This window comes from Crocuta crocuta, unplaced genomic scaffold, assembly GCF_008692635.1.
Source record: "Crocuta crocuta isolate KB4526 unplaced genomic scaffold, BGI_CrCroc_1.0 scaffold987, whole genome shotgun sequence".
Taxonomy (NCBI): domain Eukaryota; kingdom Metazoa; phylum Chordata; class Mammalia; order Carnivora; family Hyaenidae; genus Crocuta; species Crocuta crocuta.
The window spans coordinates 61,731-82,611 of NW_027530527.1; the positions used below are offsets into that span (position 1 = coordinate 61,731).

At 45.7% G+C, this 20,881-nt stretch overlaps 1 protein-coding gene across 3 annotated transcripts in view; it reads right to left on the reverse strand.

Annotated features, from left to right (window-relative positions):
* The window catches only part of TRIM35 (tripartite motif containing 35), a 29,383-nt gene extending 10,654 nt beyond the window's left edge, over positions 1–18,729 (reverse strand). For all 3 annotated transcript variants that reach the window (XM_077767519.1, XM_077767520.1, XM_077767518.1), the window contains exons 1-2: positions 18,196–18,729; positions 4,679–4,774 (exon numbers count right to left, since the gene is read on the reverse strand). In XM_077767519.1, coding sequence (XP_077623645.1) covers positions 4,679–4,774; positions 18,196–18,630 — 531 coding nt within the window. In that variant the 5' untranslated portion in view covers positions 18,631–18,729. The remainder of the gene's footprint in view (positions 1–4,678; positions 4,775–18,195) is intronic.
* Between the last annotated feature and the right edge of the window lie 2,152 nt (positions 18,730–20,881).

Genomic DNA, 20,881 nt, shown 5'->3' on the forward strand with positions numbered 1-20,881 from the left:
AATCCCTGCTTCTGGATGGCACAGTCTGTATCCTCCTCAACACACACTGATCTGTATCTTGGTTAGGTACTCAACAGCAAGGGAAATCCTGAATCACAGAAATTGAACTGTTGCTGGAACAACGGTTTTTATTTTTTTAATGTATTTAAAAATTTTTTTGGATGTTTATTTTTGAGAGAGGGAGAGCATGCACAGCGAGGGAGAGGCAGAGAGAAAGGGAGACACAGATCTGAAGCAGGCTCCAGGCTCCAAGCTGTCAGCACAGAGCCCGAAGCGAAGCTCAAACCCACAAATGCTGAGCTCATGACATAAGACTCTCAAATAACGAGTTGTTTTTTTTTTTTAATATTTTTATTTATTTCTAGGAGAGAGAGAGACAGCATGAGCAGGGGAGGATCAGAGAGAGAGGGACACACAGAATCTGAAACAGGCTCCAGGCTCTGAGCTGGCAGTCAGCACAGAGCCCGACGCGGGGCTCGAACCCACGAACCGCGAGATCATGACCTAAGCGAAAGTCGGACACTTAACCGACTAAGCCACCCAGGCGCCCCTCAAATAACGAGTTTTAAAACTTATTTGCCTTCCAATCTTTTAAAATTTTTTTTTTATTTTTGAGAGAGAGACAGCATGAGCAGGGGAGGATCAGAGAGAGAGGGACACACAGAATCTGAAACAGGCTCCAGGCTCTGAGCTAGCTGTCAGCATAGAGCCTGACACAGGGCTCGAACCCACGAACTGTGAGATCATAATCTGAGCCGATGTCGGCCGCTTAACTGACTGAGCCACCCAGGCGCCCCTGCCTTCCAACCTTAAGACTTCAAATCTGTCTGATGCAGAGCCTTCTCAAAAGAGTAGGAAGTATGTATTTTATTTTTTAATTTTTTAAATAATTTATTGTCAAGTTGGTTCCCATATAACACCCAGTGCTCATCCCCACAAGTGCCCTCTTTCATGCCCATCATCCCCCTTCCTCTACCCACCCCCCAGGGAAGTATGTATTTTAAAACTGAATCATTAACGATATGCATACCCCTATCATAACTACACAAAACTTTTAAAGTTAAAAGAAAACCATTAATGCACTCAAAGAAAAAGGAGAGAAATATTTCTCACCTTGGAATGAAAAAGACCTTTTGTACAGTAATAAAACACGAGAAACCTCAAAGGAGATCACTGAATAGATATAAAAATAAGTTTAAAACATTTTTTTAATGTTTATTTTTGAGACAGGTGGGAGCAGGGGAGGGTCAGAGAGAGGGGGAGACACAGAATCTGAAACAGGCTCCAGGCTTTGAGCTAGCTGTCAGCACAGAGCCCGATGCGGGGCTTGATCCCACAGACCGCAAGATCATGACTTGAGCTGAAGTCGGACACTTAACTGACTGAGCCACCCAGGGGCCCCGACAAGTTTTTTTTTTTTTTTTTTTAAGTAGGCTTCACACTCAGCACAGAACCCAACATGGGGCCTGAACTCATGACCGTGACATCAAGACCTGAGCTAAGATCACGAGTCAGATGCTTAACCAACCAACTGAGCCACCCAGGAGCCCCTAAAAATGAGAAGGTTTGAATGGCAAGAGACTACTAATAAAGTTAAGTACAAAAATATAATTCCAAGAGGACCACAGGAAAAACAACTCAAAATGTGTGTAGTAGTCACTAATGTTATCTTCGATTCAAAGTTCAACATATGTTCAATAATATGTTTGTAGCTCTGACAATATGTGACAAAATATTCACCCAAAAAGTGAAAATGACCTCCCCAAAAAAGTAAAACTGATTCACTGAAAAAGAAATGACAATGGGGCACCTGGGTGGCTCAGTTGGTTAAGCCTCCGACTCCGGCTCAGGTCATGATCTCGCGATTTGTGAGTTCGAGCCCTGTGTCGGGCTCTGTGCTGACAGCTCAGAGCCTGGAGCCTGTTTCAGATTCTGTGTCTCCCTCTCTCTCTCTGCCCCTCCATTGCTCATGCTCTGTCTCTGTCTCAAAAATAAACAAACATTAAAAAAAATTTTTTTTAAAAGAAAAAGAAATGACAAGGAGAAATATTTGCAACATATAACCAACTGTTATTCTTAATATACAGAGCACTCTTAGGAATCCACTAGAGGGAAGGGCAAATATTCCAAGGAAAAAAGCGTGTGAATTGGCATTCACAGAAGAAACACAAATGGCTTTCTACTTGTGAATCAGTGTACAAACTGACTGTCAAAGACATGCAAATGAGAGGGTACCGCTGAAATATCTGGCCAGAAAAACGGGGCGTGCCTGGTGGGAGAGACCGTGGAATGCAGGAGGATTTCTGTCCCACAGAAAAATAAAAAGGCAGGCAAGAAAACCCCACCAGTGCAGTTAGGTCTAGCTACCCTTCTGGCTGGCAATCCGGAGCCTTCAACGGGTACACATCAAAGACTTCGCCGCCCTCATCAGCCTGCACAGATTGGATTTAGGGGGAAAGCAAGAATCACATAGGAATCCAGGTGTGAGAGCTCCACAGCGCCTGGGACGGGCAGACAGGTGCCAGCACCTGGACATATGGATGTGCCCCGGGCACCCCCACTGTAACCCAGCACGTGGCTAGCCAAGTGAATGGTATATGTGCTGCCGAAGCGAGCACACTAGCCAAGTGAATGGGGCTGGCCACAAAGGAGCTCAAGTGGCAGAGGTAGAGCTCTAGGATTCCACGGTGACCGCAGAGAAAGCAACTCACTATGAGTGTTCTAGCCACCGGGCGGGGTGAAGCGCAGTCACTTCCTGTCTGGACCAGAAGCTCAACATGTGGTCTGGCTCTGACGGTAAGACAAAATGATTCATCCAACAGTGAAAACCACCTCTCCAATCCAGCCGGATGGCGTAGAAGACGTGAGAGTCGAAGGACTTTTCTCTGTTGGGCACTTCACATGCACCCTCTCAAGTGAACGTTTAAAAACATCCTAGTAAGACAAAGCTGTTCTCTTTCTGCCGCTCTTCCACAGATGAGGGGATTAGCATGGAGTGGGGTAAGGGATGTGCCTGGAGGACAAGCTTGGGTTTGGGAGTAGGTCAGCTTTGCGGTTAGTGCCCCGGCCACCAACCTTTCATAATCCTCTCTTGTGCTCTGTTCCCCTAGCTCTGCGGCTAGGGGAAGCTCCTTGGCCAGAGGTTAAGGAGGCTCTTTCCCAAGCCTAGTCCCCTCCGGTGGGCGCAAGGGCCTGGGAGGGGAGTGCCAGGCAGCCCGAGTCCGGGGGGTCTTAGATGAGCCGTGCTTGGTAGAAGCACACACTCGGGTTGTGACGGAGCAGAGCCAGGACAACCTGTCAGAAACTCGGCTGCCAATCCGCACAGGACTCAGGGGAAGAGAGGGTGCCAGGGCATAAACAATGACAGTGGGGAAAGAGGGCAGACCATTCATTCATTCAACTGACAACCACTTACTGATCACCTATTGAGTGCCAAGAATCCTCTCAGATACTAGTATGCCTGCTTTCATTATATTCTAATAGGAGTAAATAAAAAAATAAATAATAGAAAGTTAATCGCAGGTCTCTCTCTGTCTCAAAAATAAGGAACATACTGTTCCAAAGAACACAAAACATGGAGGTATAAAAGCAACTAAAGGGAGGGTTGCTTGGGTAGGCTGATCAGGGAACGACTCTCCGAACGTACGTGTGAGCTGAGATACTAATGACAAGCCAACCCTTATGGGAGATCCAGGGAGGCGACAGCTCATTTGAGGGACAGGGGGAAGGCCAATGTGGCTGGAGCCAAGCATGGGAGGAGATGAAGCTCAGGAGCAGGGCAAAGGTTGGATGAGGGCTGTGGAGGCCATCCATGGTGAGGAGTCTGTACTGTGTTATCTCAACAGTTTTAAGAAGAGGAGTGACACAATGTATTTTTCTTTTTTTTTTAATAATTTTTATTTATTTCTAGGAGAGAGAGAGAGACAGCGTGAGTGGGGAGGGTCAGAGAGAGAGGGAGTGACAGACTCTGAAACAGGCTCCAGGCTCTGAGCTGGCAGTCAGCACAGAGCCCAACGCGGGGTTCGAACCCACGAACTGCGAGATCATGATCTAAGCGAAAGTCGGACACTTAACCGACTAAGCCACCCAGGCTCCCCAATCAATGTATTTTTCTAAAAGATCAGCCCACTCCATGGAGAAGGATTGCAGAATAAGAGCGGAAGGCTGGGGCCCTGGTGTGTGGCCAGATGAGAAACATTGAAGACATGGCAAGGATGGTGGCGGTGGAAACAGAATGGCAGGTGGACATGATGTATTTTGCAGTTAGAGGAGACAGGACTGCTATGGAGTGGCCCCGGGGAGGAAGAGGGTAAGAGGAATAACTAGAGAGCCCTAGGTCATTGTTGGCTTGAGCAGCTGGGTTGGATGGTCAAGTGCAGCATGTGTTGAAGTTAGACTGAAACCACAGTGCAACTGGCACAGGTAGTTTTTCAAGCCACTCCCATGGCTGCTGGCGTGGCCTGTGCCTAGCTATTTAGAGAGGCCAAGGCAGTGCAGCCACAATCAACAACCTAGGACATGACCGTGCTAGACCCTCAGGGTTAGGGAAGGTTGATTCTGTGTCAACATCCACAGCCAGGGTGGGCCCACCCTCGCCTCTCCCCTTCTCCAATCACCCCCCCCACTGCCCCCACTGTTCCAGGTGTCCCTAATCTCCCCACCCAGCCGGTGCACTCACCTGATTATGCTTGGCAATGGCCTCATAGGAGCGCCGCATGACCCAGAAGGCCTTAGCTTTCTCCCGCAGTGCATGCTCCATGTTCCTGCACTTGGCCTGTGTGAGCAACAAGGAGGAGGCACATTAGGGCTGAAGGCCAGGCAAGGGGAAGACACTTCCCATTTACAACCGGAGTCCCACCTGAGTGTGGGCACAACTCAACCATTGACTCAACTCAGTCTGTCCATATGCTGCAGGGCACAGCAGAAAGTCCTATGGCCCTGACCTTGCATCTGATGCTTTTAGCATAAAGCACTCTCAGATACCTTCTAATCAGCCCCTTCGTTTTATACCTGGTACACACGAAGAGACAGGGCTGTGGAGGTAAATGACCTGTTCCCTCTCAAGTTGACCACAGTACGGCATAGAAGGGCATCCGCTCAGGCCTAAAGCTGGTCCAGGCAGGCCAAGAACCTCCAAGCTGTGTGCCAGCTCTGTAGACAATGTGCTCACAGGCTCCCTTCCTGACTTTCTACATGGGACTGGCCTGCAGTTAGTAATGAACAGGTCTGATCACAGGTTGATCCAGTTATTCGTACAGGGCCTGATCTAAAATACAGATCTCCCCACATCCCTACCTGGTTGCAATATTCTAGCAGTGCATGAGCCACATGAAATATTTTCATCACTGCTTTCATCACATACTTATGGTTTAGTAGTTTTTTTTGTTTTTGTTTTTTTAAACTTAACCATTCTTGGTCTGCTCTCCTTGGACTCCACTACAAGTTTTAGGCTGGATTCTTACCTTGTTGAATTCCAGGCCTATCCTTTTCTTTCCATCTTTAGCCTTTTCACTTGTCATTCTGAATAAGCTTACCAAGGTTTCTCTTTGGAACAATAGTTAAGAATTCTAATGAGATTAATTATAAATGGACAGCATTTGCTATTTGCCAGGGAATGTGCTAATTACTTTACAAATTATGTCACTTAACCATAACATTGTCCCTATTAGGGGAGTAATATTATTAGCCTCATTTTAGAAATTAAAAAAAAAAATAAAGACACCAAAAGCAGATAAAAGGGAAGTGACTAGCCCAAAAGCACACAGCTAGTATATGGCAGAATAAGGATGCAAATCCAGACAGTGTGGTAGCAGCCTCTGAGAGGGCCCAGATGATCCCCTCCTCCTGTGAGATAGGGCAATTTGCTGCTTTAAGCTTCCAATTTTGGGGGTGGTTTGCTATGCAGCAATAGAGAATACAGATTTAGCCTCAAAACCCTCATCCCCACCTGGACCTGATTCAGATAATGAGATTCAGAAGCTGATGCCGTAATAAGATGTTTGGGGATCTTGGGAGTGGGTGAGTATATTCCTTATGTAGCAGGGGTTGGGGGACATGAATTATTGGGGTCAGAGGGCAGATCGAAGGAGGCAGCCTCTAAAATGGTCCCAGTAATCCCCATTTCTGGTATTCACGCCACGGTGGAATCTCCTCCCTACAGGCTGGACCTAGCAACTTGCTTCTAATCGGCAGAATGTTGCAAAAGCAAAGGGAGATCACTTCTGAGATAAGGGGACCAAAAGCCTGGGCACACCCTTTCTCACCCTCCACTGCTTGCTCACTTGGATGGAAGCCAGCTGCCATGTTGTGATCTAGCCTGTGGGGTGGCCTGCAGTGCTAGGAACTGAGGATGGCCTCCACCCAACAGCCTGAGAGGACTGGAATCCTGCCAACAACCACACGAGTGAGCAAGCTTGAATGGTGATCTTGGCCTACTTGAGCCTTCAGATGGACCACAGCATCATGAGACTCTGAGGCAGAAACCCCCAGCTAAGTTTTGCCCAGATTACTGACCCAAAGAAACCATGAGATAATTTTTTGCTTTAAACTACTATTTTTGGAGGTAATTTGTTTAGCAGCAGTAACTGGGTGGTCTCTTACTCCATAGCTCATTCTTTTAACTGCTGTAATCCAGAAAATGATGCATTTCATTTTCTGTAGATTTTGTTTTCTTTTCTACTCATCTTGGTCATTTTTATGGTCTTCTTGAGAATATATAACAGGTTTTTAAAAATTGTTTTCTGTAGTATTACATCTCTAAGGTGAACCTCCCCAATAGCAAAATAAAATCAGTATGAACATTCCACAAGACCAGTGAAATATCCTAATGTTTTATTTTGTGGGACAAGAGGTCTTGTCTCAAAGTCATGTAAATAAGCCCAAAACAGTTCTGTGATTTGCCGAATAAGCATGGATGATAGGAGTGAAGGAACTACCCACACATGTTACCCAGGGGTGTGCTGGCCCCAAAACAATGCAGCCTAGCCCTCTGCCTTCGAGTTATGAATTACGGGCTGAAAAAGATGGCGGAGGGGGGGCAAGGAAGGGAGGTGGGCGCAAGAGTCCCTTGTCCTTTCCCAAACTCTTCAATCACCATGAGTATTCTGGTGTAATTCAGCAAAGACCAATCCCAAAAGGACTCTTCTCTGAGGTGTGAGTTGATGAGATCCACCAATGACTCTATTAGTAGCAAGAGTTACTACTGACATGTACTGTCAATCATGCATTAAGTTAAGCACTTTATAAATATCAAACTACTTAATTCTTACATTCCTGTGAGGCAGGCACTACACTCCACTTATACAGAGGAGAAGTAAGGCCCAGAGGAGTTGAGTCAGTTGTCAAAATTACACAGTAGGGCATTATTTAGTAGAGCCAGGATTTGTATTCAGAACTGCCCAACGATAAAGGCCATGTTCTTGGCCACACTACACACCCTAGTTGATGAAGAGAGCCATTACTATGTTTGCCTCTCTGCCTTTTTTGTTTTTGAAAGTGTTACTCTATTCCCAAGTTTGTTGTCAGTTTTCTTTAGTCCTAGAGAATAAAAGTTTTAATTCTGTCAATACTTCGCCCAATTCCTTCAATAACCTAACATGCTAATGAATTTTTCCTCCCATAAATGTCAAACTAAACAACACATTTTAAAAACTAATGGATATCCCCACACTGGGAACAAACCAAATGTCCATCCAACAAGAGATGGATAAGTTATGGGATCTTCATATAATGGAAAAATACTTAGCAATAAAAAAGGAACAAAGTTTTGACACATGTAACACAGGTAAGTTAACACATACATATGTATATATACACATATTTATACACACACATATATAAGTATCGAAAGACACAGAAGCATATATATACGGTATCATTCCACTTATGTGAAGCTCAAGAACGGGCACCACTAATAAGGTGACCGAAATCAGAAAATGGTTGCCTCTGATTGGGAAGAAGAAAGCTCTCCAGGGTGATGGAAATGTTCTAGTTTGCTCAGGGTGGCAAGTCAGAACTCCTAAGATTCAACATTCAAGATCTATGCATCTTATTGTATATAAATTCTACCTCAAAAATTTAAAAATCTCTAAAAAGAAAACACTGAAACTATTAGCTTTTTCTTGTCACCTACCAAGAGCTTTCCTTCCACAATGAAAGGAAATCCTTGCAATTTCTCCCAGGTTTAGGAGTGGTTTTTTACCTTTCAATTTCTCTCAGGTTTAGAAGTGGTTTTTTACCTTTCAATCTCTGTTGTTGACAATTCATTTGCTTTGGCATGAAACATAAATGTGCCTTAAATACACATACATGTGGTTAAGGACAGACCGAAGGTTATAAAGTGAACACCTCTGTAACCACGCCCAGGATGTGTCCCTTCTCAATTGTATCCCCTTCTTGCAATCAGAGGAAGCAAGGGTCCTTATTTGCATGTATTCCCTGCTTCTCTTCATAGTTCTATCACCCACGTATGAATTCCTAATCTAAACAATATACTTTAGTTTTCCCAGTTTTGACTTTATATTAATGGAACCATTCTCTGTGCATTCTTGTGTGTTTTGTTTCCTTAACCTTAATGGAAGGTTTACAAGATTCAAATCCGTTATCGTATGTAAGCTTGCTCATTCATTGTATTCCATTGTATGAATATAGCCGTTCCATGTTCATGAACAGTTGGATCATTTACATTCTCCAAGTTATACAAATGGCATGCACCTTCCTGCATACATCATATATACATGTACACTTGTCTCTGTGCAAAATATTCCTGGAGGGAGAATCACTGGGGCACAAGTGTGTGTATCCTCAAGTTTAGAAGAAAAAGCTTAACTTTTTTCCAAAGCAGTTGTACTAGTTAATACCACACAAGCAATGTTAATGAAAAATGTTTATTAACCATTGGATATTTATTTTTTAATACATGTTCCAGTCTTTTGACCATTTTTTAATGGAATTTCCTGCCATTTTCCTACTGGTTTGCAGGAATTTATTATAAATGTGCAATGTCTTTTATGTGTTAGATGGATAATAAGTATCTTCTATTGTATCACTTATATTTCTTAATTTCAATATGGTCAAATTTATTGGTCTTAGCCTTTAGAATTAGTGTTCCTTTGTTTTAAAAATACCTTCATACCCTGGGGCACAAAGTTAATCTCCTATACTATTATTATTTTTAAGCATTATAGCTTTCCTTTCTCATTTAGGTTGTGTGGATACCTGGAGTTTATCCTGTGAATAGTATAATAGTATGACCTGAGAGGTCGCTACCTCAGAACCATTATTTAAGAGTACTAGTCTGCCCCACTGATACCCAGGCCACCTCTACCATACATGAGACACAGATCTATTTCCAGTTCTCTAGTCTGTTCCCCTGGCCCACCTGTCTGTCCTCTGACAATATCACACAGCCTTACTTCTATAGCTGTAAAATAAACTTAGAGCTAATAAAATATCTCCTAAGAATATTTTGGCAATCCTTGTCCCTTAAAGTTTTCATACAAATGTTAGAATTAACTTGTCAAATTCCACAATACAATAATGTTGGGATGTTGATTAGGATACTACTGACTCTACAGTTCAGTTTGGAGATAACTGACATCTTTAAATCCTGAGTCTTCTAATCTGTGAATATGGTATATTTTGCCACTTAGTCTTTGATGTCTCTCAATGAAATTGTTTTTCCTTGCCAGAGATCTGCACTTTGTTACCTTTATTGTTATAAACTAAATTTTTCATACTATTTTTTATTTTATATTTGCTACTGATACACAGAAGTATTTTAATGTTTTTGCAACCAGCATTCTGTCTAAACTCATTTATATTCATAATTTTCCATAGCATCTTTTTATTTTGTATGCAACAGAAATTTCTATACAGATACATGCAATATTATCTACAGATCATGCCAGTGTAGTTTCCCTCTTTCCTAACCTTATACCTTTATTTATGATTCCTGACTTTATTAGCTATAATCTGCAATACAAAATTGAATAGAATTGGCCATAATGAGAAAACTTTCACTGTTTCGCCATTAAATATGGTATCGGCTCTAATTTTCAAGAGATTCACTTCATCAGATTAATGAAGTTCCTTCTATTCTTAGTTTGCTAATTTTTTTAAGCACAGAAGTATATTGAACTTTATCAAATGTATTTTTTTCCACCTGTTGTCATAATCCTACTGAAGTGGCACAAAACTGAGCATTGTTTTCTCCTCTGACAACTTTTGTCATTTAACTGGAATATTTAACATAACCCAGGATGTTGGCATCCGAACCTATCACCTATTTGTCCTACCTCTTCAGTATTTCCTTTTCTTCCTCTATTTTGGGATTTACTATGCATGTTTTATTCCACTTTTTCCCTTTCCGTGCATTTTGTGGTTCATCGAGGAAATACTGCATATAAAAAGTGTGAATTCAAATGAATCTAAAAATACACTTTTCACATTTGTCTTAGATATTCTGATTTTAACACTACACCAACATACTTGTATCCAACTGGACCCACCATTCAGGGACCTGCATAGAGCCCAAGGAGTGTCATGGATGAGCAGAAGCTGCTGGCTCACTAGTGGGGGCTCTGGTGTGAAGCCTGGTCAGGACTAATACAGGTCATCACTGCCCTGGATGGAACTAAATGGCCCATGACACATGTGGAACATCAATCAGACCCCCTAGCCCAAAAGAGCAAATGAGTTCTGATTTTAGTTTCAAATTACAACACTCAGGATTAATTAGTTATCAACATGCAGAACAGGATGTTTTTATTTACATTAAATGATTCAGAATGGGATTATAAAGTCTACATCATTGATTTTAAAAATTACAAGTTGATTCTTTAAGCAGCAAATTTCAATAATGTATTTAATACCATATGGATTTTACAAAGTTATTTTACCCAAAATATCCATTAACACAGGTACTATGTGGTATAACAGAAAATGGGAAGGATGTAGGTAAGAGAAAGAATATTATTTCCCAACATTGTCCCTGCACCCCTCAAGTACTTATCCAAATACTAGAGTCCCGTCTGCAGCCAGGGCTGTCTGCCCCAAGCCAGATTTTCTGTCCTGAGGCCCTATGGATGCTGCTGCTTCTGACCAATTCCTGCCTGCAACACCCAACTCTCCCAACATGGCCTTGAAAACTCAGCTCAGGCTCCCTTCACTTCCTCAGGGAGCCACCTTCATCTCCCCAGTAGAGTTCAGGTACATCCTGTGGGCTCTCCCAGCTCCCAGGTACAACCCTATGGTCCCACTTATTACCCTGAATAATCACCTCACTTTCCTGGAAAGGCTGCAGGCTTCCAGGAAAGACCAGGTTCTCTCACCCCACACATGGTGCTCAATGAACCTTTGCAGAAGAAATGGAAGCTTGCCCAGCAAGGGTAGAAACGGTCTTGTCCACAGATATCCCCAGGTCTCGGCACAAAGCAGATGCATAACTACCTACCTGCCCAGTCAATGAGAGCATCCAATGTCCATGGTCTTTCCACTACGTCGCACTGCCTTCCTGGACTGAAAATCAGGAGACCTGATTTGTACCCTTGTCTCTGTCACCAATCACTGGTGAGAACTTTGGCAAGAGTTCTCTCTCTCTCACTGGCTGTTATACGTTAGACGGGTGCCTGGGCGGCTCAGTCTGTTAAACATTCAACTCTTGATTTTGGCTCAAGGTCATGATCCTGTGGTCATGAGATGAGCTCAATGTTGGGCCCAGTGCTGGGTGTGGAGCCTGCTTAGGATTCTCTCTTTCCCTTTCTCTCTGCCCCTCCCCTCTCTCTCAAAAAAAAAACAAACAAACATTTTTTTAAGTTAAGAAATGAAGGCATGTCTCTGAAACTTCACTGTAAAAATGAAGAACAGTTTCCTGTCCATGCTTACCTAGATCATTACCAGAGTTTGCTAGCATCTATCTGCCTCTGGTTTGTGTCATTTTCCCTATTTCAAACATTTGTTTTCAGGCAGACTGACACAGCAGCTAAGAGCTCTGGCACTGGGCCACACAAGTTCAAATCCCAGCTCCCCCATTTAGTAGCATTCATTTCCTCTTCCTGCACCAAGGTTTTCTCATGTGGGTGAGAGGAATGAGACTGCCTCACTCACTGGACTGCTGTGAGGTTCCCCCTAGTCAATCCACAGAAAGTGCTTAAAAGCATGCACCAGGCATATGTTAGCTCTCATTACTAAGTGCCACTTAGTGCCAGGTGATTCAACTCTCTTTCTGGGTATTTCCTAGGCTTCTTAAATGGGTAGGATAAATGCATCCAAGACAACTTGGTCTTGTCCAGATCCCTTTTCTATCCAACTCCAACCCAGTCTCCCATTTTTCCTTTCCCCTTGGCGTGTAGACCTGTTTATGAAGCAGGTGTCCACCATGGTGCCTCGTGCTGGGGTCCAGTAACTCAGGAGCCTCAGTGAGCAGTGTTCAGAGAGACCCCAGCCCTGCCCTCAGGCACATGCCTTACCAAGCAGGCAATCAATGTCCCCCATGAAATTTGGATCTGGCAGGGCTGAGCCCATAATGGTGGGGATCCAGACGGAGGTGTGTAGTTAGGAAAAGGGGGGGAAATTGTAAGGAGGGGAGAAATTTAAGAAAAACATGGAACATTCCAGGGTAAGATTGAGCCAGACTAACTGTAAGAAGGTAAGCCCAGAAGGAACAGACTGGGGCTGGTGCAGGAAGAAGCTGGAGGCCAGATAATGGCACTCAAGTCAGTCCCATGGGATGCATAAGACAGTGATCTGGACAAAGCAGTTCGAAACCTGGGACGTGGTGGGGGCTCTTCAAGGCAGAGCAAACGCTGGATGCTCGGACTCAGGAGATCTGAGTTCTAGTCCTGCCTGGACCCTGGTCATTCCCTGCGAGTGTCATGAGGTGCTGTAGTTCTCCAAGTCTCTGTTTTCTCACTAGTAAAATGGAATAGTCTCCTCACAGTGCCCTGTGGCTCTGGGTCTGTATATTTGGGGAGCTGCAAGTCTTCCACGACAGTTTTCAGTTAGTGTTTTCATTCAATAACCTAAGGGGAAGAAAAACCACACAACAAACTAAGGTAAACCCTTTCTGAGTCCCCCTATAAACAACACCAACACACACTTTCAGTTCCTACAGCTTCAGTGCCTGCATCTGTATGTGCTAACAACTCCCTCGACGCAGGGCTGTACTACTTTCGTTGTCTTGGCCTAATAAGAAGAGAAACACACTTAACAGGTAAAGGATATGCTAGATCTAAATGAAGGCCAATTGTGTCACAGCCAAGTTTTGGTTCTTCAAAGAGGGAAACTGAGGCTGGCAAATCAAATAATCACCTAGGAGAGGGTAAAGGGCTATCACAAGTATTGCCTGACAAGCCTCAGAGCCACTGATGGGAGGAGCGCTTGAGTTCCAGCAAAATACAGGCTTGTAATGAATATTTTAACTAGAATTGAATTGATTTTAGTTTTGTCTTTGCTGAATCTGTAAATTTTGTGTTTGTTTTACAGCCTGTGTGTGGAATAAGCAAGAGGAATTTACACTAGCTTAGTTTTTTGTACATGAGGAATATATTTTAATTCACTATATTAGAATAGTTTTTCCTTTAAGAAGAAGGGGTATATTAGAATAGTTTTTCCTTTAAGAAGAAGGGGTATATGAGCCCCAGGGGGCTCAAATGGTTAAACGTCCAACTTCAGCTCAGGTCATGAACTCGTGGTTTGTGAGTTCGAGCCCTGCATCAGGCTCTGTGCTGCTGACAGCTAGGAGGCTGGAGCCTGCCTTGGATTCTGTGTCTCCCTCTCTCTCTGCCCCTCCCCGACTCATGTTCTCTCTCTCTCTCTTAAAAATAAATAAACATAAAAAAAATTTTTTTTAAAAGAAAAGAATGGGTTCATTGTTCAAGTTTGAGAAATGTGCCAGAGGATATCCTTCTAAGCTCCAACATGTACTTTAGGGCTCTGGTTTAAACACTATGTCATTTTGGGGGCACCTGGGTGATCCTATCAGTTAAGCATCCGCTTCAGCTCAGTTCATGAACTCGTTGTTTGTGAGTATGAGCCTGGTATCAGGCTCTGTGCTGACAGCTTGGAGCCTGCTTCAGATTCTGTGTCTCCCTCTCTCTCTGCCCCTGCCCTGCTCACGCTTTGTCTCTCTCTCTTTACTAAATAAACATTAAAACAAAACAAAAAAAGAAATGAAAACTTATGTCATGTCCCTTCCTTCATGCCCCCCCGTACTTAGGACAAAATCTCAGATCCTTACCTGCCCTCCATGCCCCTTGCGATCTGTCCTGGACTGGATGCCCTTGTTCCCCATCCAGACGTCTCTGGGTTACTGCACACCCTGCCCTCTGCCTCACAACCGCTGCTGGTGCCCCTCACTTCACTAACTCCTTCTCTCTGAAATCACTTCCCCAAACACTGCTTTCCATGCACCACGAGGCAAAAGCAGGCTGCCTTGTTACAGTGGGTCACATCCTGTACTGTTCTTCACAGGAATGTCAGTCTGAAACTATGAGGGTGATTATACACATATGTTTTTAAGTTTACTTCTTTCTTTTCAGAGAGAGAAAGTGAGCAGAGGAGGGGCAGGGAGAGAGGGAGAGAAAGAATCCTAAGCAGTCTCCATGCCGACAGCACAGAGCCTGATGCAGGGCTCGAGCTCACAGACAGTGAGATGATGACTGACCTGAAATCAAAAGTCAGATGCTCAACCGACTGAGCTACCCAGGTGCCCCTAGTTGGTGTGATTATTATTCAATTATGTCTGACTCCAGGAAGCCAAGGGATAGGACTGCTCTGTCCTCTTCTGGACATAGTGTGCCTGGCACACAGTAGGCACCCACTGATGGCGGTTCTTACCCATCAAGCCTCTTAAATCCCTACACATAATCAGCTGCCCTCACAGCTCCCAGAGCAGAGAACCAGCCTGGAAAGTCTTCCCTGGGGACCAGAGAAGTTTCTTACTGCCCAGGCTGGGGGCTGAACAAGGGCCCAGGTGAAATGTATACAGTATTTTCCCTGTGACTTTGGACAAGGTGCTTCACCTGAGACTCAGTGTCACTGTCTGTAAAATGGGGAGAACAGTACCTACCTGTAGCAAGTGGAATAAAGATGTCAACATCCTAAAACTTAGAACCTGTGGATGTATTATTTATAGGACAAAAAAGTAGGATGAAATTATGGATTTTAAGATGGAGGATTATCCTGAATGGTGCAGGTGGGCCCGAGGTCATCAAAGGGTCCCTATAAGAGGAAGTTAGGGGAGTCAATCAGGGAAGGGAACAAGACAAAGGAAGCAGAAGGTGGAAAGACATCCTTTACAGATGGAGAAAGGGGCCTCTGAAAGCTGGAGAGGGTGAGGAAATAAATTCTCCCCCGGCCTCCAAAAGCCATATAGCGCTGCCAACACCTTGACTTCAGGACTTCTGACCCCCAGAACTAAAAGAAAATACTTCTGTGCTATGTTAAACTGCCACGTTTGTGGCAACTTATCACAACAGCGATAGGAAGCCAATATGCAACCTCATGGGGTTTTGGTGAGGGTTAAATTGGCTGACAGGTAAACACTCAAGCGTACCAGGCACATAGTATGCGCTCAAAAAGCTTCAGCTGGTTTGATTACTTTTGCTGAATTCCTCAGATGGTTGCCAAAGTGATCGTTCTAAAGCACACAGCTCACCACAAAGGCCCTATCTAGAAGCTTCCAGGGCTGCCCATGGCACATAGTGGAGGTCCCCTCCACCTGTCCTCACCTCTTCAGGCTTCCCATGCTGCTCCTGCTTGGTCACCCAGCACCATTTACTGTCTGACTCCCTTACTAAAGTGCGAGCTCCGGGGGGTGAGGGCTCGGTGTTACCTCTGTGGCCTCATCACCCCAAACAGGTCCCGAATGTGACACAACAGGTTCTTGCGACACAGCTGCCTAACACGACTGAGTCCCACCCTGCGTCAGGCTGAGCACACTTGGCTGTGGTCTCCTTAGATCTTTCAGGACTGGACTCCCTGTGTCTTTGTAACATCCCCCTCAGTGCCAATCAGTCTGACAGCGTCATCGCTCTGCTTAAAACCCTCCTACTGCTCCCTAAGGTCTTTAGAATAAAGGCCAAGCCTCAAGGCCTCAAGGCTTCTTCTGCCTCTCCATTCGCCTCTAACTACTCTGAAATCCTCTTAGTGCCTACAGAGTTAGGTCTCCCAGCTTCTGGACTGGTATGTAGGCTGCTGCCTCTGCCTGAAATACCCTCCCTGACCCCCTTCACCTGGCTAACACTTCCTCATCACTCAGGTCTCTGCATGAAACTCCCTGAAGGTATGAAATGTCGGTGATCTCATGTCTTGCAGTAGCCCTGGGACCTAGCAGGACAAGGCATCTGTTGCATGAACAGGAAGTTGTCATCAGACCATATGTGCTTCCCAGCACCTGACTCACTAATCTTGAACACTGGCTTAGCCCAGACCTAGGGTTTCTGCCTTAGTACTCTTGGCCTTGACCCCTGCCCATCTTCCTGCTTTGTACCTGTGCCAGTCCCATGGTGATTAGCCATGACTTGATTCATGGTGCTCCCCCACCTCAACCCCAGCCCCCAGAATGCCCAGCATTTACTTTAGTTGTCCCAGATCAGAACCTGGCACTCCTGCGAGTATGGGAAAAAGCACTGTTGTGAACCACTACTAAACAAATAAGGCAACAGGCATTATAAGGTTAACCCTCTCCAAGATACTGTACTCTTCAAACATGTGTTTTGATAACATTGTTCTTGACTTGAACTCTGCCAAATGTGTATGTAACTCTAACCAACTCTGGATATTTCTTAAGAAAGGCATTAGAGGCGCCGTGGTGGCTCCATCGTGGACTCTTGATTTGGGCTCTGGTTATGATCTCTTAGTTGGTGAGTCCAAGCCCCGCACTGGGCTCTGTGCTGACAGTGTGGAGCCTGCTTGGGATTCTCTTTCTCTCTCTGCCCCTTCCTCCCTCGTGCACATATTCTCTCTCTCTCTCTCAAAGTAAATACACTTAAAAAAATAAAGGGGAAAAAAAGAAAGGCATTAAGGGGCGCCTGGGTGGCTTAGTCGGTTAAGCGTCCGACTTTCGCTTAGGTCATGATCTCGCGGTTCGTGGGTTCGAGCCCCGCGTCGGGCTCTGTGCTGACTGCCAGCTCGGAGCCTGGAGCCTGTTTCAGTCTGTGACTCCCTCTCTCTCTGACCCTTCCCTGCTCACGCTGTCTCTCTCTCCTAGAAATAAAAAATTTAAAAAAAAAAAAAGGCATTAAAAAGAAAACCGGGTCTGGAGGCCAGAGGTCTCCATTATTAGAGGAGGTCATTAGAGGTCCTTGCAGGGCTACTCCTTTTCAATCCACTCAGCTTCCTACCAGCTAACGTGTGGGTCTGATCTATGTGTTAATAGCTAAGGAAATAAATTACTGTTTCACACCGTGTGCAATTTTTAAAATAAATCAATAAGTACAAATAAAATAACAGAGAATGCCAGAGTACCAGGGACATTTTCACAAAACTTTTGTTTCAATTGACACATATATATGGGTGCTCTGGATCACAATGGAAAAACTATGGGCTAAAGGTCAATAACTGTGAAAACTCCTGAGTTGTTTAATCCTTACTTTCTGATCATTCTTCCTTCCTATACCAAAGTATTCTCCAGGTTACTTTTGCCCTGTAAATTGCTCGATTTACAGCCACTAGAACTCTAGGCACCGGGGTGCGGAGAGTGATCCAGAAAAAAACAGTTGGCTAGGGCCTCTGCACTCCTTCATGATACGTAGGGCCAGCTCGGGGAAGTACGTGACCCACTTTGGGAGACCTTATCCCTGGCCAGGTCCCGGGCTCCCGCACCTCTAACCTGAGTGACCCAACCTCCAAAATTCTCAGGCGTTACCCACACCTGTGGCCCAGGCCACACCCGGCTGGGGTAACTGGGGCAGGGCCTCGGCCCTTCAGAAGTGGGTGGGGCGGTCCTGAGAACATCGTTTAATCCCAGTACCCACACTTCCTGTTTACATTCCCTCTTATCCCTTCGCAAGTCCCCTGGCCCGGTCCCTCTGTAGGTGAGCGGAGTCTGAGAGCTGGAGGTCCCGGCCGCAGGACGAGGGGCGGGTCTGGGCACACAGCTCTGACGGGAGCCGCGGGGTCCAGGGTGCAGAGGTCCTGTCCGGACGCTGCCGCCACGTGCGCGCTCGGCCACCTCCCTCACGCTGCGGCTCTTACCCGAAAGTCGTGGGCGGTGTCTTTCACTGGTTGTATGCGGTGCCCCTGGTGCCGAGGGTCGGCCTGGCACGAGCAGCACAGCAGCTCCTTATCGTCGAGGCAGAAGAGGCTGAACTGGCCGCGGTGCAGGCGGCAGAGGCGCGGGGAGCGGTGGCCCGCCCAGCGCGCGCCCTCGGCCTCCTCTCGCAGCAGCTTCTCTACCAAGTTGTTGAGGGTGTGGTTAGTGCGCAGGTCGGCGAGGGCCGCGCGGTCCTTGCACACTGGGCAGGTGGGCATCACCTGCACCTCCCAACAGCGGGTCACGCACCCGCGGCAGAAGTTGTGGCCGCAGCGCAGAGTCACGGCGTCGCGGAAGGGATCGTAGCAGACGGCACAGAGCAGCTCCTCCTTGAAGGAGCGGGAAGGCCCGGGGGACGCGGCGGGGCCCAGCTCCATAGCTATGGCCACCGGCTCCCCAGCGCGTAACTTCGGCTCCCACCCCTCCCAGCCACTTTTAGGATTCAGGACCCACGCTGGGCGGCTCCCGACTCCTTCCGTTCGGCGTGCTGAGCGACAGAGGCGCTGACCAATCGCGCGGGACGCGCTTGGGAGGTTCCGCCCTAATTCCGGTTGGCTCAGGAAACCCCGAAACAACGGGGCGGATCCGTGTACTTTGCGGTCCTCGTCAGCCCCCGCCTATCCTCTGGGTAGTCTAGCCAGGTTCAGGGAAAAGCTCCCCAGTTGTGCTTTAGGGCTCCCGTTTCATTGGAAACCTATTAACGATTTGAAATGGGAAATGAAGTTTAAGATCCTTCCTCACCGAATCTCTGGAAACCTCAGGTCGGCGAGGTTGGAGAAGAGCGAGCTCTCCACTTCCTGGTTCTGAAATAGTAGCTGAGCCTTAGACATCTGTTTCCTACTTTTGCTTTCGTTGTTTACTTATTTTGACCAGTCTTATTCCTGGCCCCCGGGTTAAGACGGAAACAGGTGAGAGAAGGGAGGTAGTGGGAAGACCTCTAAAAAGACAGTTTTCCGGTCTCGTGGTTGCATAAGTGGGTATGTCACAGTCTTTCAGAATCTGTTTTCTCATGAGTAAAATGATCACCATTTGCAGCTCTTCTCTGCATGAGATGAGGATTAAAGTGAAATGAATCTGGAAAGTGCTCATTACATTAGGCAGGCCCCCGTTAAACCAGAGACATTTAAGGATTTCTGCAAAGTTAGCTATGGGAATTAGAATCCAGGCTGAATCTCTCCAACTGCCCATTCTTGCCTCAGTTTGATTACTTTACAGCCTTCAGATGTAGGATTCCTTTTCCCTGACATGCTTCCCTTTTCCCAGTTTGTGTTGGAAGACAGTTCTCCACGTGTGTCATATTTCTGCCTTTTTTTGGAAAATCTTTTCAGGCATGCTTCTGTGGTTGAATAGCCTTGGAAGACAGATAATGTCCCCTTCCACGCAAAGATCTAGCAGACCTAATCTCCATGAGAGACTCAGTTTCCTTGAGCTTCTAGTGCCTCTCCTATAATGCAGCCTACCATGGCCCTCATCACCTAGGTGTCTGGTAATTGAGGCTCAGAAAAGTGGTCAAAAGGCTAATTCTCAGACTACTGTTACCAGTGTTAGTAATGCACAGCTCTTTGTCTCTGATCCACGAGTCTCATCTACCAGCATTCTTGATGCTGTGACAGGCTAACCTGTTAATTTGCAAGGAGGCTAAAATCTCAGTCCTTTTTTATTTCTTGACAATTGTCTTCCAAGCTTTTAGAACCTCCACTTCCCCACGATGCCAAGGGGATGAATACCACTAATTGCTGCCTTCTGCAGTTTTTCTTTTTTTAAAAAAAATTTTTTTTAAACATTAATTTTGAGAGACAGAGAGAGACAGAGTATGAGCAGGGGAGGGGCAGAGAGAGAGGGAGACAGAATCTGAAGCAGGCTCCAGGCTCTGAGCTGTCAGCACAGAGCCCGATATGGGGCTTGAACTCACAAACTGCAAGATCATGACCTGGGCTGAGGTTGTATGCTCAACCGACTGAGCCACCCAGGCACCCCTATATGGACAATTTTTTTAAATGTTTATTTTTGAGAGCGAGAGAGCGAGAGAGAGAGAATGAGTGGGGGAGGGTCAGAGAGAGGGGAGACACAATCTGAAGCAGGCTCCAGGCTCTGAGATGTCAGCACAGAGCCCAAGGCGGAGCTTAAACTCACAAATTGCAAGTCATGACCTCAGCTGAAGTCGAATGCCTAACTGACTGAGCCACCAGGCGCCCCCTGCAGTGTTTCTTATACATGGTTCCAGGTCCTGGACTACTTGGAGGCTTTCTAAAAGCATAGATCCTTGGCCCACTTTGGTCTACTTGCCTCTCTGAGAGAAAGTCCCAGGAATTTGCATTTTCACATGCTCTCCAGTTAATTCTCAGGCACACTAAAGCTTGAGGCCCTCTGTTCCAGACCTACTCACCCACATAGTCAGATCTGGAGTTCAGTTACAGATTCAAAAATTAACCTTAGAGGCAGTCTCTGAAGAGACCACAAGATGGTGCTAATAACCCTACCCTCCAGGTAACTCCCTGAAAATCTTGTTTTCTACTTTCATTTTCTGTCACTGTGTTCTCTTATCTGTTTGTCCCAGTTGCTCTGTCAATCTCTGTGTTTTGCTGTCTGTGCGTTTCATTCTGTTCTTAGGGTTTTCCCTGTTTGTTG